At 49.7% G+C, this 24,342-nt stretch overlaps 1 protein-coding gene across 1 annotated transcript; it reads left to right on the forward strand.

Moving 5' to 3' along the window:
- Positions 1-6,530: 6,530 nt before the first annotated feature.
- Positions 6,531-22,668, forward strand: LOC138302211 (uncharacterized). The gene is made up of 5 exons (XM_069242543.1): positions 6,531-6,659; positions 13,400-13,441; positions 16,101-17,279; positions 19,537-19,649; positions 20,613-22,668. The coding sequence occupies exons 1-4, from the start codon at positions 6,654-6,656 to the stop codon at positions 19,546-19,548; spliced, it is 1,239 nt and encodes a 412-aa protein (XP_069098644.1). The 5' UTR covers positions 6,531-6,653; the 3' UTR covers positions 19,549-19,649; positions 20,613-22,668.
- The last annotated feature ends 1,674 nt before the right edge of the window (positions 22,669-24,342 follow it).

The following is a 24,342-nucleotide window of genomic DNA, read 5'->3' on the forward strand; positions in this document are numbered from 1 at the left end:
AAGATTTATTGCAGCATCCTCAGGATGTAGAGGGACATGGAGGTCTCCAAGTTGACCTGAGCTGTCATGTTCAGCTTATCGTATAGTATGATTTCTATGTTCTGGCATGTGGGGTGGTGATTTGTGTGGGTCCGAGGTCTGACAGCTACAAGCTGGATTCCCATGGAGATGTCTTCCTTCCAAAAGTCACAACTTTAGTCTTGTCTGAGTTGAGCTTGAGGGAGATGGATCTCATCTCAGTAGCTACTTTGGATGTTGTTTTTTTGTTATGGGCGCCTTGTCCATTAATAAGAGTATCAGTTGGGTGTTGTCTGTGTAGGCGAGAATGTTGATGCGTGCAATCTCATGATGTCAGCCAGTGGGGTCATGTTGATGTTCTACAAGGTCAGGCTGAAAGATGATGCTTGAAGGATTCCACAGGTGAAGTTCTTGCTTCTGACATGAAGGGCGGCATTGCGGCTTTCTTTGTTCTTCCTTTGAGGAAGCAGCAGATCCAGTTGAGAGCAGGTCCTTGGACACCTGTCTCATGATGTTTTATGACCAGGGTGGAGTGGGAGACAATGTCAAAGGCCCTTGAGAGGTGCAGCAGGGTGGGGGCCACTGTTTTCCCTCAGTCGAGGATCATCTTAATGTCACTGGTTGCTTTGATGAGGGCAGTCTCAGCCGTGACTGGCTCTGAAACCTGATTGTGTGGTGTCCAGGAGTTGATGTGGGTTGCAGTGGTCGGCAAGTCACTTGTTGATTGCTTTCTCTATGATCTTGGCTCAATATAACATTCCTGTAAATGTTGCATTAATATTTAATAACTTTTCTCTTTGTTTTGAGTAATCCATTAGGGACGAAACCTCAGACCCTGCCTGCCCACTGGAGATATAGACAGGAAATGGGTGCACATTCAAGTTTCACTGCTATCTGGCTAAGGATGTCCAGAATGCAGAGTTATTGTGTTATTCTGCTCTGCAGTATGTTCTCCTGAAGTAAACCTTAGTACATTCCACTCCCATGAATGTGTCTGCAGTCTATGCCAGGTGAGACAAAGCCGTTGCATGAGTGAGCTCTCTACGGGGAGTCTCCAGCGAGAGGTGCAATGGCTATCATCCCATCCTGAAGTGCTGTTGGGTAGTCCCACAAGTGCGCGTGCGAGTTCCGGTATTATGGCGTCACGCAAGCCTTTGAATTCCAAAGCTAGAACTCACGTTTTCAGCAACGATCAGCATTCCAAACTTACTTCTCTCATTACAAGCCGCAATTCATATTTTTAGAATATAATTCTGTTTCTAAATTAGAACTGACTTGTGCATTAGCGATGCCTAATGCACATGTCCTTATGGGTTGTGACTCACAGAAGAGGGCGGCACACGGAGATGACTGAGGTGTGTCAAGACTTTAGTTTAGTTACCTTAATGATTAACTCTTCGTTCTAATGTTGTCCTATTTCAAAGTGTTACATTTACAAACAGCAAGCCTTTTGCCCCCAGTAGCCATTAGAAACTGTGAAATACTTCTAACTGAAAAATAGGAATGTTTTTAAATGGGAGAAACGTAAAGTGAAAAAAAGTTTTTCTATGAAACTTTAAGTCTCACTGTCTTTCTACAACTTTAATTAAGACAATGATGTCTCTATGTTTTTTGAAGCATGTTTCTTCCGTTAAAATTACTCAGATTTAAAGAAATATATTTTTCTATTGGAAATATGGCACCATCTTTACAGGCCTCTAGGATCCTGATGATTGTAAATGTGACACTTGGAAATGAGAGAACATTTAAATGCTGAGTTTTATGGAATCCATATAAACAAAGTTAACTCTTCAGTTTAATTTTCTTGACACAGTGCCTTATTTATAGGCGAAAAATAAATACAGCCATTAATTTAAGAGGGAGAAATATAAAGTGCAGAAAAATGTTCCATGTTCTGTGAGTTTATTGCTGTGTGCATCAACATCCATTATTCCCATATTAACGGTAAAGGCCTACGGAGTCGCTGGAGATTAATAGGTCATTGCCTTGTCATCCCAGTTGGCCCTCCTCCAGCAGTGCTTTCATGTCACCACCCAGCTTCCACCTTTACACTAACCTGCTCACATGAGAGGCACTTCATGAAATGCACATGAAGCCCATTTTTAAAAGCATCTATGTTTTCATTACTTTTCTGCCTCCACTTTCTTGCAATTTCCATTGCTTCCAAACAAGGCCGCTCCAGGCTTTTGCTGAATGGTGTAGAATGTTGCCTAAGGTAGCTGTGTATCCTGCAGTGTGTGCAGACTGTGACCAGGGCAGCTGTGTATCATGCAGTGTGTGCAGACTGTGGCCAAGGCAGCAGCATTTCCTACAGTGTGCGCAGGCTGTCCCCAAGGCAGCTGAGTATGCTTCACTGTGCGCAAACTGTCTCCTTGTGAATCATGCACAGTGCCCAAGGCAGCTGTGTATCCTGCAGTGTGTGCAGACTGAGACCAAGGCAGCTGTGTATCCTGCAGTGTGAGCATACTGTGACCAAGGCAGCTGTGTAACCTGCAGCTCTGTATCCTGCAGTGTGTGCAGACTGTCACCAAGTCAGCTCAGTATCCTGCAGTGTGTGTAGAGTGTGCCCAAGGCAGCTGTTTATCCTGCAGTGTGTGCAGGCTGTGATGAAGGCAGCTGTGTATCCTGCAGTGTTCAAACTGTGCCCAAGGCAGCTGTGTATCCTGCAGGGTGTGCTCAGACTGTGGCCAAGGCAGGTGTGTATCCTGCAGTGTGTACAGACTGTGACCAAGGCAACTGTGTATCCTGCAGTGTGTGCAGACTGTGCCCAAGGCAGCTGTGTATCCTGCAGTGTGCGCAGACTGTGCCCACAGCAGGTGTGTATCCTGCAGTGTGTGCAGACTGTGCCCAAGGCAGGTGTGTATCCTCCAGTGTGGGCAGACTGTGACCAAGTACCTGGTTTGCGTCAAAATTACACATACAAAGACTGCAGAGGAGGACCTGCATGGAAAAAGGTAGGCATGCGTCGGATTTCAGGGTGCATACAGACGATGCGTAGATTCTTTTCCATGCGGCAAATTGGCGCACAGACTTGAATCCTCTTTGCCATGCGGAGTCCTTTGACGCCCAGTGATGATACATGGAAATCCTGGGCGTGCGGGACGAAGTCACCGCTGTTGAGTCGATCCAGTGGGTGATGCGGCGGAGTTTCTGTTGCATAGCTGGCCATGCGTTGATTCCTCTTGCAGAAAGTCGGGCTGTGTCTTTTCGCCTCGCCGATCCGTCAATCTGTAGGCTGTGCTTCGATGTTCCAGTCGCAATGCTGGTGCTGTGTCGATCTCCACTCAGGGAGCCGGGCTGCGTCATTCCGGCTCGGCGATACAGTGATTTTCCCAACGCTGGTCAGGCTGTGTGTCGATTTTCACCGCACAAGGAGTTTCTTGGCAGGAAACAGGAGGCAAGCTCAATCCAAGCCCCTGGAGAGCACTTCTTAGCAGAGCCAGAGGCCAGCAAGGCAGCAGGGCAACAGCAAGGCAGCAGTCCTTTACAGCAGAGCAGTCCAGATGAGTCCTTTGGGCAGCCAGGCAGCTTCTCTTGACAGGTTGCAGGTTCTAAAGCAGAGTGTCTGTTCCAAGAAGTGTCTGAGTTGGTAGGGTCAGGGATCCAGTGTATACCCAAAAGTGATTTTGAAGTGCACAAGGTCCCCTTTCAGTACAACCCTGTCTGCCAGGGTCCCAGTAGAGGGTGTGGCACTCCATTGTGTGAGGACAGGCTACTGTCCTTTGAAATGTAAGTGTCAGGCCCTCCACCCTTCCAGCCCAGGAAGAACCATTCAGTATGCAGATGTGTGCAGGTGTGACTGATGTTGTCTGGGTGAAATGCACAAGGGAACTGTCAACCAGTCCAGACGTGGTTTGGAGACAGGCTGTAAGGCACAGAAGGTTTTAAGTGCAGAGAAATGGTCACTTTCTAAAAGTGCATTTCTAAAATAGTAATATTAAATCCAACATTTTGTATTACCAGTCTGGCCATACTAAATATGACCTATGTACCCTTTCTAATCAGAATCTACTACTCAAACAGTTTATGAGGGTAGCCTTAATATTGGCCTATGAAAGGAGCAGCCCTGCAAAACTCCACCAGGACTCCTCTGCATCCTCTGCTTCAGCTTCTGACCGTCGGATAAACCGCAGACTGCTCCAAGAGCCGCTGTAACTGCAACAAAGTATCCAGGACGACTCCTGTGGCCTGCAACTTCAGCTCCAGCCAGCCTTTGCAACAGTTTCCAAGGTGTGCACGCTCTGAGGACTGACTGTCTTCATCCTGCACCAGAAGAACTGAAGGAATCTCCCATGGAGTGACAGTCACTTCCCTGCTTCTGCAGGCACCCTTCTGCGACAACGACCGGTACTCTGGTACTCCTCTCCTGATGACGAGCGTGCTCCCTGGAACACAGGTGGTGGACCGAAGAGACCCAGACTGTCCAAAGGTCCAGCTGTCCAAATTTGGTGGAGGTAAGAGCTTGCCTCCCTGTGCTGCGACAGTACCCCTGTGCACTGCATCTTCTGCAGCTCCTTGGGCTTCTGTGCACGTCTTCCAAAAGATATTTGTGCACGGCGTAGCCCAGGTCCCCAGCACTACATCTTGCGACGCACAGCTCCCTGAGTTGTTCTCCGGCGGCGTGGGACCTTCCAGTGTAGTGCTGCAAAGACTGCACTTCGCATCTTCTTTGTCCCCATGTTCTGGGACTCCCGTGGGTGCTGCCTGGTCTTCTGAGGGTTCTCTCAAGTGCTGAGAGCCCCCTCTGTCTCCTCAGTCCAAGTTGAGAATCCCAGGTCCCTCCTGTGTCCATGCAGCTCCTTTTTGAAGCAAACTGCGTACTTGCTTGAACCAAGGCTTATTGCCAGAATCCCATGACGCAAACAGCCTGCATCCAACAACTTGACGTGAGACCTCTCCTGCACCAAGCAGGAACCTGCAGCCATCTTCTTTGGTGGTCTTCTGTGCTTTTCTTCTGACCGGAGAATCCACTTTTGCACCTTCTTCCAGGTGGGCAGGGGCTCCCGTCCTTCCTGGAACCTTCTGTGACTTCCGGACTTTGTCTCCTCTCTTTACAGGTCTTTAGGTACAGAAATACACCATTTGGTTCTTGCAGTCTTGCTTGGTTCTTACAATAATTCTTATCACGACTTGTAGTGCGTCCTGAGGAAACTTGCTGTACTTTACTCCTGCTTTCCTGGGCTCTGGGTAGGGTACTTTACTTACCTTTGGTGTTTTCTTACACTTCCAGCTCCCCTCTACACACTACACTTGCCTAGGGGGGAATTCATCATTCGCATTCCACTATTTTAGTACATGGTTTGTATATGGTTTGTGTTGCCCCTAGGCCCATTGCAACCTATTGATTTTCTACTGTTTGCAGTATTCTATGACTGTGTACTTACCTGATTTTGGTTACTAGTGTATATATTGTGTATAATACTTACCTCCAGAAGGAGTAATGCCTCTAAGATATTTTTGGCCTTGTGTCAATTAAATAAAGTACCTTTATTTTTGGTAACATTGAGTATTGTCTTTACTTGTGTATAATTACTGTGTAACTATAGTGGCATTGCAGGAGTTTTGCATGTCTCCTATTTCAGCCTAAGCTGCTTTGCCATAGCTACCTCCTATCAGCCTAAGCTGCTGAAACACCTCTTCTACACAAGTAAGGGATAACTGGACCTGGCACAAGGTGTAAGTACCTCTGGTACCCACTACAAGCCACGTTAGCCTCCTACAGTTTCTATCAGCCTAAGCTACTGGAACACCTCTATTCTACTAATAAGGGATAACTGGACCTGGCACAAGGTGTAAGTACCATCAGGTACCCGCTATAAGCCAGGCCGCCTCCTACATCTATTCATTTATACCTTTCACAGTATTTGTGATCTTTCGATTGCTCAGTTTCTCATTCGCAGCTATTGATACATCTATTGGGATTTGTTTAACATTTTGTTTCTCTGATTTGTCCACGTATTTGTGTGTTTATGACGTCACGCCAGTATCTCTCACTAGTCTACTGGTTTGTGTATCTTTGGGATGTTTGTGTTTTCGGATCTCTGATGTGTGTAGCTGTGTTTGTGTTTCCTGGCTGGTAATGGTGCAGTTATTTGTTGGGTTTGGAATTCAGTTGTGTTTTGTGATTGGTTTCGATTGACATCTTCTTGGCACGGTGGATTTATGAATGAAAATCAGTTTTAAAAGTGCCCCGCGCAGCCTCGGGCCAGGAAGTCGCAGAGACTCTTGAAACTGCTGGACTTTGGGATTTAACAACGCGCCGGCCTCGCAATCGCCGAAAGCTGCCAGGAATGTCCACACAGATACAAGAGAAATAGCTGGCACACACATCATTCGTGAAGATTTCGTTAATTGCCTGCATAATTTTTGCAATTACCGGCCTCTTGCGGATGAGTGATCGCCTTCTGGGGCACTGATGAGCCGCCGGGGCCCTCCCTCCCGGCGCAGGTGTGTCAGTGGCCCCGGTATAAAAGGTCACCTTGGCCGAGTTGGAGCATCAGGTTTGGAAGGTGCGCAGATATCACTTCACTGCTCGTGACCAAGGAGAGGTACCAAGAAGACGATGGAACAGGGTGGCCGCGTCTCCAGGAGCCTGAGGGCAGCCCTCCTCCTGCTGCTGGTGATGGGACTCCACAATGCAGGTAGGTGGCGTCCGCCCCTCCGAGGATGGATCTCGGGATGCAGGGCCACGGGGGCTGAGAGGCAGCACTGCTGTCTGGAGCTCTGCGGGGGTGGGAGGCACGAGGGTAGACAGCATCTTACCTGTGGGACATAGGTTACTCAACATCTTACCTGTGGGAGAAAGGTTAGTCAGTAAGTTACCTGTGGTAGAAAGGAGGTAAGTCAACATGTTACATGTGGGAGAAATGTTAGCCAACATCATACCTGTGGTAGAAAGGTTAGTCAATAAGTTACCTGTGGTAGAAAGGAGGTAAGTCAACATGTTACCTGTGGGAGAAAGTAGGCTAGTCAATATGTTACATGTGGGAGAAATGTTAGCCAACATCATACCTGTGGTAGAAAGGTTAGTCAATAAGTTACCTCTGGTAGAAAGGAGGTTACCTGTGGGACATAGGTTACTCAACATCTTAACTGTGGTAGAAAGGTTAGTCAATAAATTACCTCTGGTAGAAAGTAGGTTAGTCAACATCTTACCTGTGGTAGAAAGGCGATTAGTCAACATGTTACTTGTGGGAGAAAGTAGGCTAGTCAATATGTTACATGTGGGAGAAATGTTAGTCAACATGTTACTTATGAGAGAAAGGAGGTTAGTCAACATGTTACCTGTGGGAGAAAGTAGGCTAGTCAATATGTTACATGTGGGAGAAATGTTAGTCAACATGTTACTTATGAGAGAAAGGACGTTAGTCAACATGTAACCTGTGGGACGGAGGATATTGGCCAAATTCCAGAGTAGTGGGACCGAAACCAATGTCAGAGACCACCGAGGAATGAGATGATGCTGGAAGTTATCACAGGCAACTAACCAGGATCTAGAGGGTTACAAAAGGCAGAGAGATTGGCAGACGAAGAATCCTTGGGGGTCCTTTCCTGCCTGTAACTTAAAAACGTAGACTTGGCTCAAAAAGCACTGCCATTAGCCATGTGGTTCTCCCTGCTTCAATCGCCCTCCACTAACCGTCACTGGAAGGATGAAAGTCTACATTCTTATTAAGGGTGATCGAAATGTGCATGACTTCCTCTTGTATAATTATGTGTAATTTCAGTAAAACTTACACAAAATCCTACTTAGTGGTATATTTTAGTAAAAAATAATGCATCCTCATGTCCATTTTGGATGCAAAGACACATTTTGCACAAAAATTTAGCAGAAAAGAGAACTTCTGAACACAACAGCTTCTGGGCCAGATGTGTGAAGCAGTTTTGCCGGTCTCAAATGACTGGTAAAATGCTTCTGGCCATGTACTACCCCCATTTTGCAAGTCGACAACTTGTTACCAACTTGCAAAACATGGATTGCGGGTCGCTATTAGGAAGGGGTGTGCCAAGGTCATCCATTCTTAAAAGCGAGTCGCAGGCCGTGTGAGAATGTTTTGCCACTGTGAATGAAGTCAGATATTATTCTCAGTTACTCATTCGCAAACGGAAAGGGGTCCCCGGGGATCCCTCCCCCTTTGTGAATGCATGAGAAAAGGGTTTTTAAGAGCGTGCACGGGTCCCACAGCCACTGATTACTCATACAAAATAAAATAAAACTTTAAGGAAAACGGGCTGCATTTAAAAAAAAAAAAATTGCTTTTTTTAAAAGCAATCACAGATGTGGTGGTCCGCTGTTCCCAGCAAGCCACCATTCCTGTGATTGTGGAAATTCCCAAATAGGTTGCCAACTGCAGATATTGATTAGGCAGGTCTCTTGCGACCTATTTGGGAATCACAAACAGTGGTAAACACTCTGTTTGCATCCCAGTTTGAGATTTCCTAACAGTGAATTGAAAGGGTTCACGATTTGGAAATCGCAAACCACGTTTTTGATACACCCCGCCCCAGAGGTGATCTCTGCGTTCGCGTTGCTCCCACAAACCTGTGAGAGAACCTTTACTTAAACTAACTTGAATTTAGGTGGCGTGGCGCAATGGTGTATTTCAGGAATTTCACTTAACTAGCAGAAGAGAAATGCTGGAAGTTATGTGAGAATATGGTAAAGAAATGTCACCCAGGTCTCGTTACTAGTGACCTGTTTCTGGGGGAACCCTCGTACCACACACCCGGCTTACCTTTGACCTCACCTGGATCCAGGATGGATTGACCACACACCTGGCTTACATTTGACCTCACCTGGATCCAAGATGCATTGACCACACACCTGGCTTACCTTTGACCTCACCTGGAACCAGGATGAATTGACTACACACCTGGCTTACCTTTGACCTCACCTGGATCCAAGATATATTGACCACACACCTGGCTTACCTTTGACCTCACCTGGAACCAGGATGAATTGACCACACACCTGGCTTACCTTTGACCTCACCTGGATCCAGGATGGATTGATGGTCAATAGATGTTGAGGGGACCAGTGTTGCCACTCACTGCACATGGTCTGGACTGGAGGTGAAAAGTCAGACACTAAAATAAAAAGGTATCTAAATTACTTTAGGACAGATTCCAGAGTGAGACATTACTCAGAGGGTGTAGACGTCTGATCACAGATATGTCCTCAGGCCAGTTTCACCCTTGATGCAGCTCACAATGGCGGCCTAAGTGGTGCGCAGTGTAGACATGAAAAGTAACATTGCTGTTGATTGTTATGGGCATGCAACCCCCACAAAAGCAATTGGTATCACTCACTACTTGCTCCAGAGCTGCTATAATGAGGTCTGAGCTCTCTACCATGGTTGTTCCCTGGACAGGTCAGCTTTCAGCACCTGGGCTGGGACAGAAATAAACCATAATCAGCCTTACCTTCCTTCGCCAGTCTTACCTTCCATCAACAGCCTTACCTTGCTTCACCAGCCTTACCTTCCATCACTAGCCTTACTTTCCCACTAGCCTTACCTTCCATCACCAGCCTTACCTCCCATCAACAGCCTTACCTTCCTTCGCCAGCCTTACCTTCCATCAACAGCCTTACCTTCCATCAACAGCCTTACCTTCCTTCGCCAGCCTTACCTTCCTTCGCCAGCCTTACCTTACATCAACAGCCTTACCTTCCTTCGCCAGCCTTACCTTCCTTAACCAGCCTTACCTCCCATCAACAGCCTTACCTTCCTTCGCCAGCCTTACCTTCCTTCGCCAGCCTTACCTTCCATCAACAGCCTTACCTTCCATCAACAGCCTTACCTTCCTTCGCCAGCCTTACCTTCCTTCGCCAGCCTTACCTTACATCAACAGCCTTACCTTCCTTCGCCAGCCTTACCTTCCTTCGTCAGCCTTACCCTCCATCATTAGCCTTACCTTGCTTCACCAGCCTTATCTTCCTTCACCAGCCTTACCTTCCTTAACCAGCCTTACCCTCCATCATTAGCCTTACCTTCCTTCGCCAGCCTTACCTTCCATCAACAGCCTTACCTTCCATCAACAGCCTTACCTTCCTTCGCCAGCCTTACCTCCCATCAACAGCCTTACCTTGCTTCACCAGCCTTACCTCCCATCAACAGCCTTACCTTCCTTCGCCAGCCTTACCTTCCATCAACAGCCTTACCTTCCATCAACAGCCTTACTTTCCTTCGCCAGCCTTACCTTCCTTCGCCAGCCTTACCTTACATCAACAGCCTTACCTTCCTTTGCCAGCCTTACCTTCCTTCGTCAGCCTTACCCTCCATCATTAGCCTTACCTTGCTTCACCAGCCTTACCTTCCTTCACCAGCCTTACCTTCCTTCACCAGCCTTACCCTCCATCATTAGCCTTACCTTGCTTCACCAGCCTTACCTTCCTTAACCAGCCTTACCGTCCATCATTAGCCTTACCTTGCTTCACCAGCCTTATCTTCCTTCACCAGCTTTACCTTCCATCACTAGCCTTACTTTCCCACTAGCCTTACCTTCCATCACCAGCCTTACTTTCCATCACTAGCCTTACCTTCCATCACCAGCCTTACCTTTCATCACTAGCCTTACCTTACTTCATCAGCCTTACCTCCCATCACCACTCTTACCTTCCTTCACTAGTCTTACCTCCCATCACCAGCCTTACCTTACAACACCATCCTTACCTTCCTTTGCCAGCCTTACTTCCCATCACCATACTTACCTCACTTTATCAACCTTACCTTACTTTACCAGCCTTAGCTCCCATCACCACCCTTACCTTACTTGACCAGCCTTACCTTCCTTCACCAGCCTTACCTCCCATCACCACCCTTACCTTACTTTACCAGCCTTACATTCCTTCACCAGCCTTACCTCCCATCACCACCCTTACCTTACTTTACCTGCCTTACCTTACTTCACCAGCCTTACCTCCCATCACCACCCTTACCTTACTTTACCAGCCTTATGTTCCTTCACCAGCCTTACCTCCCATCTCCACCCTTACCTTACTTTACCTGCCTTGCCTTACTTCACCAGCCTTACCTGCCATCACCACCCTTACCTTACTTTACCAGCCATACCTTCCTTCACCAGCCTTACTTCTCATCACCACCCTTACCTTACTTTACAAGGCTTAACTTACTTCACCAGCCTTACCTTCACCAGTCTTACCTTACTTCACCAGCCTTACCTTCCTTCACAAGCCTTACCTTCCATCATTAGCCTTACCTTACTTCACCAGCCTTACCTTCCTTCACCATCCTTACCTTACTTCACCAGCCTTACCTTCCTTCATCAGCCTTACCTCCCATCAACACTCTTACCTTCCTTCACAAGCCTTATCTTCCTTCACCAGCTTTACCTTACTTCACCAGCCTTACCTTCCTTCGCCAGCCTTACCTCTCATCACCAGCCTTACCTTCCTTTACCAGCCTTACCTCCCATCACCAGCCTTACCTTACTTCACCAGCCTTTCCTTTGCCTTACCTTCCTTCACCTAGAGATGTTCATATGAAATTAATGTGTAACATAGATTCGGGTTGTGTTCCAAAAACGTATCTTGTGTAAGATAACTTCTCAAAAGTGTTTTTTCTTTACTTTTAACAAAGCTTTTCTCTAGGGGGCTTGGGCTTAGATATCATACATGTAAGAAAAGTATTTTTACATTTCTTTGGGTCCTCGAAGAAAAGCAAACATGAAAAAGAATAAATTAACATGCTGTTTTTCAGGTCTTACAATAAGAATATAGGAATTGAACCCCACTTTGTTTCCTGAATATGGATAAATGAAAATTTATGATTTAAAGGTTTGGACAGCTTCTCTTTGAGGGGTTTGGGCCCACTTAACTCAGCTGCTTCCTCCCTGGTTGTTGTGTGAAGGAGGCATAGGTCTGAGGAAGGGTGTGTGTGCCACTGGCCACCAGTTTCACTGATTCCGAAACTGGCAGTAAATCTCCTCCGCAGAATGAGGCTACCCTACACCGGCCACAAATAAAGAGAGGGCGTAGATGAGCTTCATTCTGCATATGTCCATAGGGTCAACATCTAATTTAGATCATGTCCCATCTTGGCCCTTTTGCCCACAGAGCCACTGTTCCGGCCTCGGGGTGTCTGGGAATGCTGCCCCTGAAGTCCAAGTGCTTGATTCCAACTTTGCAGGGCTCCAAGACTTCTGCGGAAGGTCTCTGCTTACGAATCATTGCTGGTCTCAAGGGGTGAAGAAGCTTCCACTCAACTCTTAAAACTTGAGGTGGGAGGGACAGGAGCCTGGACCAGAAGGCTGGCCACTCATGGGGTACACGAGTGCGGGAACCAGCGGAGGCGTGAATGTGGCAATTCATTGAGACCTGTAGAACCCCTGGCTCCTGCCCTCTGGTGGTACAAGTGGGATCAGCAGCTACAGTGACCATCAGTACTGCAGATGGCTAGGCAATACCACACGCAATGCCCCCTAGTGATAGGAAGAGGGAATTGCAGCTAGGGAGGCTGCTAGCACTTGTGGAAAACAAGCATTGAAAACACCAAGCGGTCACACTTTGCCAGTTCAGTGGTTGTTGCTATTGGCTTTGCAGAAGTCAGCTGCTTCTAAAATATATTAGTAACCAAAATCCCTAAGGTTTCTCTTAGGGTGTACGTCAAACAAATAGCACATCTTAATATTTAACAGGAAAGGAACAACTACAAGGGTAGCTTTTCAGATGTTTAACCTAACTCGTGATTTACATATATCACGATACAATCCAGTAAACCATAAAATGTATTTACACATATTTTTCTGATTTAATGTTATATAAAAACATACATAGTAAACGCCTAATTGAATGCATGTAAAAGAGAGCTCAAATGTTAAAGACAACCAGCGAGAGCATCACGGTGAGTCGCGACTGCTGTTTCGATAACTGACCAACGGTTGTGCACTTTCACTTGATCAGTTTCCTACAACCAGAGTCGTACAAGGTTAAGCATTAAGAGAACTGACACCTTAATGGATTAGAAGTGCAGTGGTTCCAGTGGTGCCTTGTTTATCATTAGGGGTTCAGGTTATTAAATGACCATCATGCGAGTGATACTGTTTTTAATGTCACAATTTATAGTTGGGAAATGTTGACTCTCACTGTGTTTAGTGTTTTCTCCTGTTTTATTGTCATGTATGTCATGTGCATCTTGACTCTGTGAGCAGGGTTTCACTGAACACAGTAAACACTGAAATACCTCCCAAAGCTGTCCATGATCCAATTGATTTGCCAAAACTGGAGAGGTGGTGTTCACTCCCTGCAAAGTACTGTTACATCAAATCTTGCGTTCAAGCACATCTCCAACGAACACAAATTAATGCTCATTGAGTCTTCTGTGGTGCATGTTTCATGATGCTGTCTGTCTTCTCTCCACAGCCGGACAAGGTAACACGACCATCGTGGCCACCACAACTACAAGTAAGTCACCCAATGTCACAGCAGCCAATATATTTTCATGCTTGTGGCTTTATCGCTGGTTCTTGGTTTTAGAATCCAGTTTCTGACGTCAGGAAGGTGATGAAACGCAATCTCTAAAACACACAAGTTACGGCAGGGTGAAATGGCGTTGGGTACCACTAATAATGCATGTTTGAGGATGAAATGAAGAACCCCACTGCTCATTACAAAACCGCTGGGGTATACTTTTGAGAGGCTGTCACTCATTGTGACGCGGCGGTGGTGCAAACCTCTCAACCATATCTTTGAGGTCACGCACAGCCACTTTACGTGACTTTTCAAGGTCTTGTAGATGTGGACCATGGCAAGGCACCCCAAGTTGCTGTGTTGCCTTACTCTGCACCAGGGGGGCGTTCCATGGGCGCTGTGGTGGGTTGTCCAATGTAACATAAATGGATTTTGATGCTGGCACAGATTTACCTAATCACCTAGGTAGGGGCAGCTCCAAAACCGTACGCCTCCTCAGAGCAGGTGTAAGGTGAAGAAATATTTTCATTAGTCCTTGTTGGTTCCTGTTTCGAGTGTGCTTCACTCTGCACCACACATGGAACCAGGAAAACACCTCCATACATTGTTTCTGTCCAGGAACGGGCCCTTCCTGCACAGAACCAATCCTGCACGTAACGGAAGCCCCCTTGCATGGTGCCAGGGTGCCTGCGTTGGCGCTAGGCTGCCAAAATGCCACCAGTGGAAGAGAAAGGTTAGGAAGGCGCTGTGTTGCATAAATACGGCGCATGGCGGCTGTCTCACTTCGACGCAGGGAAGCGCAGCAAGAGGGCTTGTGGCACCGCCCTGTGCCAAATCCCCGTAAGTATGCCCCGTTAGCTTGTTGCTGTGGCGCATCTTCCTCAGTGAGTCATGTGCTTCTTGTGACTCTAGGCACTTCTTGAAACACCTGTAGGCGGTGTTAAGGTGGCGGAGTCTAGGCGCTGAGAGGAAACAGTCGGTGAGGCTAGGAATCTTAGGTGTTCCAGGTAAATGTCATTTTTGGTACTCTGCCGAAGGATGATAACGACAGAATTCCAGGAAATGTGCACATATTTAAGGATCCCCTGAGAATGAAATGCACATGCAGTTCAAAAAACAAAAACTATGAAACAGCTGTCACTTTAAACAGCTGTGCAAGTTCAGTCTTTTCTCAAAACCAAGGAGATACAAACACTCCGCTGGTAAAATATTTAAAAATAACAAATATTTAGTTACAAAAAAATAGATACAGCTACATTTTTGGGGCACAGCTTGAAAAGTATAAAAAAAATACAGAGCAGCTGAAGAAGGCGTCCTGAGCAGAGCCACTGATGTACACATCATCTGCCAAAAACTGCTGTTCATGACAGTCACTAAGGACTCATTCTTAGGGGCAAAGTAACCACATGCCACCCTTTTCCTGCAGTCTTTGGTAGCATTTTTGCATTTGTTATAACCCCTGCTTTGGCCCACATTCTCAAAATGATTTTTCCCACAATAGCTGAGTTGAAGGCAGTACTTAATTTGTAAATAAAAATGTGCCGGTGCCTAAAGCCCTCCTCTTAAACACGCGGCTGCTGCAATTAAATGTGTGAGCATAGAATTCTCCGGCAGATAATCCCGAAGCCATCTCTGGCCTCTTTAATCCATTTAAAGCCACTCCCTGCTCCCTCAGCTCACTCCTCCAGTTTTCTGCTTTCTCCCTTTGTGACACTTTTTTGCTTTTCTTTTCCTCCGACTTTCCCCATATGTGTCTTTTGCTTGCAGTAAATGCTTGAGGCAGATAAATAAGTGCCGGCCCTCAAAAATAAGTGCTGGTGCTCTGCACCGGAAACAAGAGCACAAATTAAGCACTGGTTGAAGGTGCTTGTGAGTTCTGTGCTTGCTGCCATCACCTGCCAGCAGGGTGGGTCCTCACTGGCCCTGAACCGAAAAGTAGTCATCGGTGTACCCTACACATCTCTTCTCCTGAAGTAAGACAGAAGAAAGCACCTCAACCCGTAAAGAGTATTTAATGCTCCTTTCAGTATGCTGTCCATGTCCTTTTCATTTACTCAAATCTCCATTTCCTGTTAAAAGAGAAAGAAATAAGATGCTGAAAAGGTAAACACAAGTCAGACTTACACCAACAAAACTGCAGATAGTCTCAAACCAACCGAAGGAGCCCTGAGCTCCGGGGATGTTCTGTGAATTGTGAGATAGGATAGGTGGCATTTCCAAAATAATTTTTGATGTTCACATCTATTTGAGGCTGTTGCCACCTCCATCAATCACGCATCTTTCTTCTGCTCCAGTCCCCCTGGATTCTGCAAATAGTTTCTAGGGCCTGATTTATATATTATTTCCTATGGGATTAAGATTTCCACGGATGGTGTATTCATCACGCTGTGACGAGTAACCCATCCACCAGTATCTAAGTCAGGCCCCTAGGCTGAAAGAGGTGCTGAAAAGAACCTTCAAAGGCAAGGAAGGTGCAGGAGTCTGATAGAATGTGTTTAAGGGGCTGGGAACCTCTTAACCGTGGTTCAACCCACTCCTTGAAGGTGGCCTGCCAGTGTGGCCCTAACAACACTGCACTCTCACTTGTAGTTTAGGGGTGGGCAGGGTAAGGCAGCATAACCAATATCTGTAACCATTCTGTTCCCCTCTGCAGGTCCCACAACAGCCACAACAACTACCACAGCGGCTCCAACCACCACCACAACAGCTCCAACCACCACCACAACAGCTCCAACCACCACCACCACAACAGCTCCAACCACCACCACCACCACAACAGCTCCAACCACCACCACAACAGCTCCAACCACCACCACCACAACAGCTCCAACCACCACCACCACCACCACAACAGCTCCAACCACCACCACAACAGCTCCAACCACCACCACAACAGCTCCAACCACCACCACCACCACAACAGCTCCAACCACCACCACCACAACAGCTCCAACCACCACCACCACCACAACAGCTCCAACCACCACCACCACAACAGCTCCAACCACCACCACCACCACAACAGCTCCAACCACCACCACAACAGCTCCAACCACCACCACAACAGCTCCAACCACCACCACCACCACAACAGCTCCAACCACCACCACCACAACAGCTCCAACCACCACCACCACCACAACAGCTCCAACCACCACCACCACAACAGCTCCAACCACCACCACCACCACAACAGCTCCAACCACCACCACAACAGCTCCAACCACCACCACCACAACAGCTCCAACCACCACCACAACAGCTCCAACCACCACCACAACAGCTCCAACCACCACCACCACAACAGCTCCAACCACCACCACAACAGCTCCAACCACCACCACCACAACAGCTCCAACCACCACCACCACCACAACAGCTCCAACCACCACCACCACCACCACAACAGCTCCAACCACCACCACCACAACAGCTCCAACAACCACCACCACCACAACAGCTCCAACCACCACCACAACAGCTCCAACCACCACCACCACCACAACAGCTCCAACCACCACCACAACAACTCCAACCACCACCACAACAGCTCCAACCACCACCACCACAACAGCTCCAACCACCACCACCACCACAACAGCTCCAACCACCACCACCACCACAACAGCTCCAACCACCACCACCACCACAACACCTCCAACCACACCACCTCAAACCACCACCACAACAGCCACAACCACCACCACAGCACCTCCAACCACAACCACCACAGCACCTCCAACCACCACCACAACAGCCACAACCACCACAACAGCCACCACAGGAACCGGAACCACTACCACAGGAACTGGAACCACCACCAGCAGTGGAGGTAAGTTGTGATGTATTTAGATAAATCTAGTGCTTACTGCCCAGAGGAAGCATTGGCGTACTTTATGCAGGCAGCACACTCCCATCTGCAGGGTATAGAGTTCCATCAGCAGGGTCATGCACATCTTTCCCCGTGCAGTAACCACAGACGGCCCAACCAGGGGTGGTGTATCCATGCGTCTTACACTAGCAGGACGTTCCGCTGCCACCACCACGCCTACTTTCACCCCACAACCACCTGATGGTGTTACAGTACTAGAAGGTGGGTTCCTGCTACTTGCTTGCCGCTGAACGAGGGGTGCACTCCTGTCTCCCTGATAGCCTTTAATATCAGGCTGCTGCCCGCTCACTGCTGTTAGGCTTGTATATGATAAATACTAATAAGGAACTTTTTCAAGTCGAATTTGGGGTACATACCCAAAAATTCCTAAGGTCTCGGAAGGCCACCAGTTGGTGATATAAAGTTGTCGAGATCCTCCTTTTACAAGCACCTGGAGTGGAGGGACAGTCCTCTCACCACAATGGTTGGTCCACCTCCTTGGGGTCACTCCTGCTCACTGGTGCTGTCGGTGGAGAAGGTGGCCTGCACCCCACAGCTTTATGTTGGCTTGTGCACTGCACCCCACATTCACTGTCTGTGCTTGCACAGTGCCACTGGCCCCTAGCACATCTCAGCCCCCTCCCTGTAACTGAGATCCCTTCGCCAAGACTTGTTCAGGTTGTACTCCTACCACTGTACCCCAAACTACCCCACATGGCCTTCCTTTTCATTCGTTGAGGCTGTAAAGATACTGTTTTCAAACTGAAAGATTGTCCATGAAGAAAACACACCCCAAGTTTATCCTGTGATGAGAAGGGGGTGTAGGTCTTGCAGAAGGGATGTTATCTCAGCTTGCAAGTTCCAACCACAGTAGAGCCACTTGAGTGGCTCTGGTTATGGGGTAGCAGAGGCTGGGGTCTTTGCACACCAGGGGAGGGGTCTACCTCACCTGGGTCCTTGCACACCAGGGGAGGGGTCTACCTCACCAGGGTACTTGCACACCAGGGGAGGGGTGGGTCCTTGCACACTAGGGGAGGGGTCTACCTCACCTGGGTCACCTAGGTCCTTGCACACTAGGGGAGGGGTCTACCTCACCTACGTCACCTGGGTCCTTGCACACTAGGGGAGGGGTCTGCCTCACCAGGGTCTGTGCACACCAAGGGAGGGGTCTGCCTCACCAGGGTCCTTGCACACTAGGGGAGGGGTCTGCCTCACCAGGGTCTGTGCACACCAGGAGAGGAGTCTGCCTCACCTGGGTCCTTGCACACAAGGGGAGGGGTCTACCTCACCTGGGTCCTTGCACACTATGGGAGGGGTCTGCCTCACCAGGGTCCTTGCACACTAGGGGAAGGGTCTGCCTCATCAGGGTCCATGCACACCAGGGGAAGGGTCTGCCTCACCAAGGTCCTTGCTCCCCCTTACCTGGGTCCTTGCACACTAAGGGAGGGTTCTACCTCACCAGGGTCCTTGCACACTAGGGCAGTGATCTGCCTCGCCTAGGTCCCTGCACACCAGGGCAGATGTCTTCCTCTCCTGGGTCCTTGCACACTAGGGAAGGGGTCGGCCTCACGAGGGTCCCTACACACTATGGGAGGGGTCTGCCTCACGTGGGTCCTTGCACACCAGGGGAGGGGTCTGCCTCACCAGGGTCCTTGCACACTAGGGGAGGGGTCTGCCTCACCAGGGTCCTTGCACACTAGGACAGAAGTCTGCCTCGAGAGGGACCCTGCATACTAGGGCAGGATCTGCTTCACCAGGGGCCCTGAACACTAATGAGAGGTCTGCCTCACCTAGGGGCCCTGCACAGGGAGAGGTCGGCTTCACCTAGGGCCCCTACAAACTTGCCCAGAGGTCTGCCTCACCTAGGATCCTACACACCAGGGCAGATATCTTCCTCATCACAGGTCCTTGCAAACTAGGGGAGGGGTGTGCCTCACCAGGGTCCCTGCACACCAGGCAGAGGTCTGCCTCACCAGGGTCCCTGCACACTAGGGAAGAGGTCTGCCTCACCAGGGTCCCTGCACACTAGGGCAGAGGCCTGCCTCACCTAGGGCCCCTGCAAACTAGCCCAGAGGTCTACCTCACCAGGGTCCTTGCACACCAGGGCAGATGTCTTCCTCACCTGGGTCCTTGCACACGAGGGGAGGGGTCTGCCTCACCTAGGGCCCCTGCACGCTAGTCCTGCCCACCTTATGATGTCCTGTCCTTTCCTTCACAGGGACCACGATGACCGGAAGTGCCGAGACCCAGGGTATGGCTAGCTGGAAGATCATCCTCATTGCCTTGTTTTCTTCCCTAGGAGGCCTGCTGCTACTAACCCTGCTCTGCTTGGTAAGTCGACGAGGGCACCTAGCAGCGGGCAGGGGGAGGTCTCTTTTGGGTCACTTTGGAGACAGATGCCAGTGTGAGTGCCAGGGATGACGGATTTTCTCTGATAGTAGTATTAGTATCGAAGGCCTCTGGCTGAGGACTGATGCCAGCCTGTGGGTGCCAGCTAGGAAGTGTTTTCTCTGGCAGCAGTATTAGTATCCGAGGCCTCTGGCTGAGGACTGATGCCAGTGTGGGTGCCAGCTAGGAAGTGTTTCCTCTGACAGCAGTATTAGTATCCGAGGCCTCTGGCTGACGACTGATGCCAGTGTGGGTGCCAGCTAGGAAGTGTTTCCTCTGACAGCAGTATTAGTATCCCAGGCCTCTGGCTGAGGACTGATGCCAGCTTGCGGGTGGCATGGAGGAAGTGGTTTATTCTAATAGCAGTATCCGTTTCTCTGGCCTCAGGTGGGTGTTGGCACCGAGCAGGAAGCTCCTCTCAGGTGAAACACACCATCGGTAAACCCTTCCTTGTGCTTGTGCAGCCACTCCCCTGGCCTCAGGATAGCTCTGCATGAGGGTTGGCACACCGTGGGCAGTGCAGGTGCCACTGAGCAAGGGTGACCTCTGCGTTGTTTCTGAGGGGCTCTTCGGGTGGTGGAGATGCTTCTCCGAGGAGCCCTTCTTCTCCGTGGTCGTAGGGGGTACCTCTGGGTGGGCAGCTGTTTCCTCTTCTTCCTTGTGGCACTATCTCTTAGGAAGGTGTGGGTGCCTCTCCTGGGCAGCACTGTTACTTCAGCGGCTAAGGGCACTTCTGGGGTGAGGGTTGGCACACAGGGCAGTGGTGACCTCTCCTCTCTTCTATCAGTGTCTCTCAGTAGTTCCCTTTCCAGGGGGCACTGCTGCTTCCCTAGGATGATAGATGGCACACAGTGGGCAGTGCCAGGTTTGCTACGCAGGATATTGACACAGCTTGTTCTTTTTCAGGTCATGTCGGGGAAGTGCGGCTGTGGAAGTGGGGGGCGCAGTTGCTGCCGTGGCCGCCAGAGCTCCTCCGCCTGCGCCGGCCTTGGGATGGACAATGTCGCCTCTACGCACTGCTCCGGGCAGGACTTCCCCGGGTTTGGGGGGCGCCAGGGCCCCCTTTATTGATGGGTACCGTGACCAGCTGCGGCCCCAGCACCACCTGACGAAGCCCTGGAGCCACCACAAGGGGGCGCAGTCCAGGGCCGGCAGCGGTGCGCATGCGCGATGCTGGGACCCCCATAACTTCCAGGCAGCGGACTAACCCCCCTCTCCGAGTCTGGCGTCTCTTGTCTTCAGTGTCTGCAGTTGGGTGTGTTTTAGCCAATATTAGCTCGGACCCCAGAGGGCGCCGCGCCCAGTGCAAGGAGTCTGGGTTCCACCAAGACTGGCACCTCCCCGGGCACAGACTGGCCTCTGACTGGGGCGCTCTGCTTCTTGTAGTCTGGGATGCTAAGAGAAAAATAGTGTCAGTGAATTCTCAGATTTGTGTAACGTAGCAGTTATCCCTCTGACTTAATGAGGACTTAGAAGCAATTTGGACAGGTCTCTAAAACATTTTCAGGGAGTTTGTCATGCGCTTGCACTTTTAGCTTCACGCCAGATTTCACTGCTTTTCTAAATGTTTTACTGGTGTGGGCAAAAAAGAACATTCCAGGCTGGGAACGTGCCAGTCCGGGAACGTGCCAGTCCGGGAACATGCCAGGCTGGGAACATTCCAGGCTGGGAACGTGCCAGTCTGGGAACATGCCAGTCCGGGAACATGCCAGTCTGGGAACATGCCAGTCCGGGAACATGCCAGTCTGGGAACATGCCAGTCTGGGAACATGCCGGCCTGGCTGGAGCCCTCGCACATTCCGGAGTGTGCAGAGCTGTTTCATGGTAAGATGCCGTTGATAATTTCACTTCAAACTCAGGCGAACAGCGCCACCATGTGGTGGACTGTCATAAGAGCCAGAGAATTAAGTGCTGGTGCCGAGCACCGGAGAACACCAGCTCAGATTAAGCACTGGGTCAGAGACCATGTACACGGCACTATAACACTGAGGTCTACTTAGCAGGCAAGCAAACCCTTCCCCACAGCAAGCATCCGGAGTAATGTATGAAGGCACTCTCAGAGTAACAGATGAGCACTGCATACTCCCCGCAGAAAGAGGCCGAGCTGCCAGCGAGCACTGAGGGAGGAAGCTCCCACCTTGTACGAGTGCACACCCAAGGAAGCTTGCACACTCCACAAGTGCACACTCACGAAAGCAAAAGGCTTATTCACTCAGATCTGCCATACTCACCGACGGGGTCTCTTGATCTAACCAGTTGGCCCTCATTTTCAACTCTCGATATTTATCACCTGTTGTTCTTTGCTTGTCTTTCTTTATTTATTAGCACTATTTATTATATGCAAAGGATATATTTATATGTATGTGTATAATGCAAACTTTGCGTCTCTGGATTGGCACTTATCAGAACATGCTGCTGGATCCAGCATGCCTCCTGGGGCGTGTGATAGATGCACCGCGCCTCCTGGGGTGTGTGATAGATACACAGCGCCTCCTGCGGCGAGTGATAGATGCACAGCGCCTCCTGCGGCGAGTGATAGAAGCACAGCGCCTCCTGGGGCGAGTGATAGATGCACAGCGCCTCCTGGGGCGTCTGATAGGACTTACAGCACATCGAGAGGTGTGTTATAGGATACAAAGCGCCTCCTGGGATGTGTTATAGAAGTCACAGTGCCTCGAGGGGTGTTTTGTAGGATTCACAGCGCCTCTTGGGGCGTGTTATAGGATTTACAGGCATATTTTTTGTTTTTTAGAAAAGTGATCCGTCAATGTCTATTTTGTTGGAAATTCCCTGTAAGTTGCAGGGATGCAGCCAGTCTCTGTGACAAAGTGGCCCCCTCACAGAGGAGAAACGCTGTTTCATGTGACTTTTACAAATGTGCTGGCGGGCTTAGGGCTTTGGTGAATGTCCTACTGCCCACACTTATCATTCTGTGTTTCAAATAAAATATTGTCATGTGGAATGTGTTTTCGTGCTTCTCTTCATTCTATGCGACTGCCACTGCCCCCGCTTGGCTACCAATGCCCCCCACCCCCCCTTCTCTACCCCTCCCTCGAGCCGGGGAGGCTTGTGTCACAGGTAATCAGGCCAATAAACTTTATCAGCAAAACTATCTTTACACACAAGATAGAAATGTACAAAACGACTTTTTCTGAGCAATTTTTAAATGTGAACCAAAAATACTGGTCTTCACTAGTCACTGAGATGTACTCCAGCACATGGCCCTTCTGCTGCTGTTGAGATGTACTCCTATCACCTGGCCCCTCACCCGACACTGAGATGTACTCCTAGCACCTGGCAATCAGCCGACGCTGAGATGTACTCCTAGCACCTGGCAATCAGCCGACGCTGAGATGTACTCCTATCACCTGGCCCCCCCATCCGACACTGAGATGTACTCCAGCACCTGGCCCTTCTGCTGCTGTTGAGATGTACTCCTATCACCTGGCCCCCAGCCAACACTGAGATGTACTCCTATCACCTGGCCCCTCACCCGACACTAAGATGTACTCCTAGCTCTTGGTAATCAGCCGACGCTGAGATGTACTCCTAGCACCTGGCCCCCAGCCGACGCTGAGATGTACTCCTAGCACCTGGCAATCAGCCGACGCTGAGATGTACTCCTAGCACCTGGCCCCCAGCCGACGCTGAGATGTACTCCTAGCACCTGGCAATCAGCCGACGCTGAGATGTACTCCTAGCTCTTGGCAATCAGCCGATGCTGAAATGTACTCCTAGCACCTGGCAATCAGCCGACGCGGAGATGTACTCCTAGCACCTGGCAATCAGCCGACGCTGAGATGTACTCCTAGCACCTGGCCCCCAGCCGACGCTGAGATGTACTCCTAGCACCTGGCAATCAGCCGACGCTGAGATGTACTCCTATCACCTGGCCCCCCCATCCGACACTGAGATGTACTCCAGCACCTGGCCCTTCTGCTGCTGTTGAGATGTACTCCTATCACCTGGCCCCCCCATCCGACACTGAGATGTACTCCTAGCACCTGGCAATCAGCCGACGCGGAGATGTACTCCTAGCACCTGGCAATCAGCCGACGCTGAGATGTACTCCTAGCACCTGGCCCCCAGCCGATGCTGAGATGTACTCCTAGCACCTGACCCTTCTGCTGCTGTTGAGATGTACTCCTATCACCTGGCCCCTCACCCGACACTGAGATATACTCCTAGCTCCTGGCAATCAGCCGACGCTGAGATGAACTCCTAGCACCTGGCAATCAGCCGACGCTGAGATGTACTCCTAGCACCTGGACCTCAGCCGACACTAAGATGTACTCCTAGCACCTGGCCCCCAGCCGACACTGAGATGTACTCCTAGCACATGGCAATCAGCCGACGCTGAGATGTACTCCTAGCACCTGACAATCAGCCGACGCTGAGATGTACTCCTAGCACCTGGCCCCCAGCCGACACTGAGATGTACTCGTAGCACCTGGCCCCCAAGCCGACACTGAGATGTACTCCTAGCTCTTGGCAATCAGCCGACGCTGAGATGTACTCCTAGCACCTGGCAATCAGCCGACGCTGAGATGTACTCCTAGCACCTGGCAATCAGCCGACGCTGAGATGTACTCCTAGCACCTGGCCCCCAGCCGACGCTGAGATGTACTCCTAGCAC

This window comes from Pleurodeles waltl, chromosome 6, assembly GCF_031143425.1.
Source record: "Pleurodeles waltl isolate 20211129_DDA chromosome 6, aPleWal1.hap1.20221129, whole genome shotgun sequence".
NCBI lineage: Eukaryota > Metazoa > Chordata > Amphibia > Caudata > Salamandridae > Pleurodeles > Pleurodeles waltl.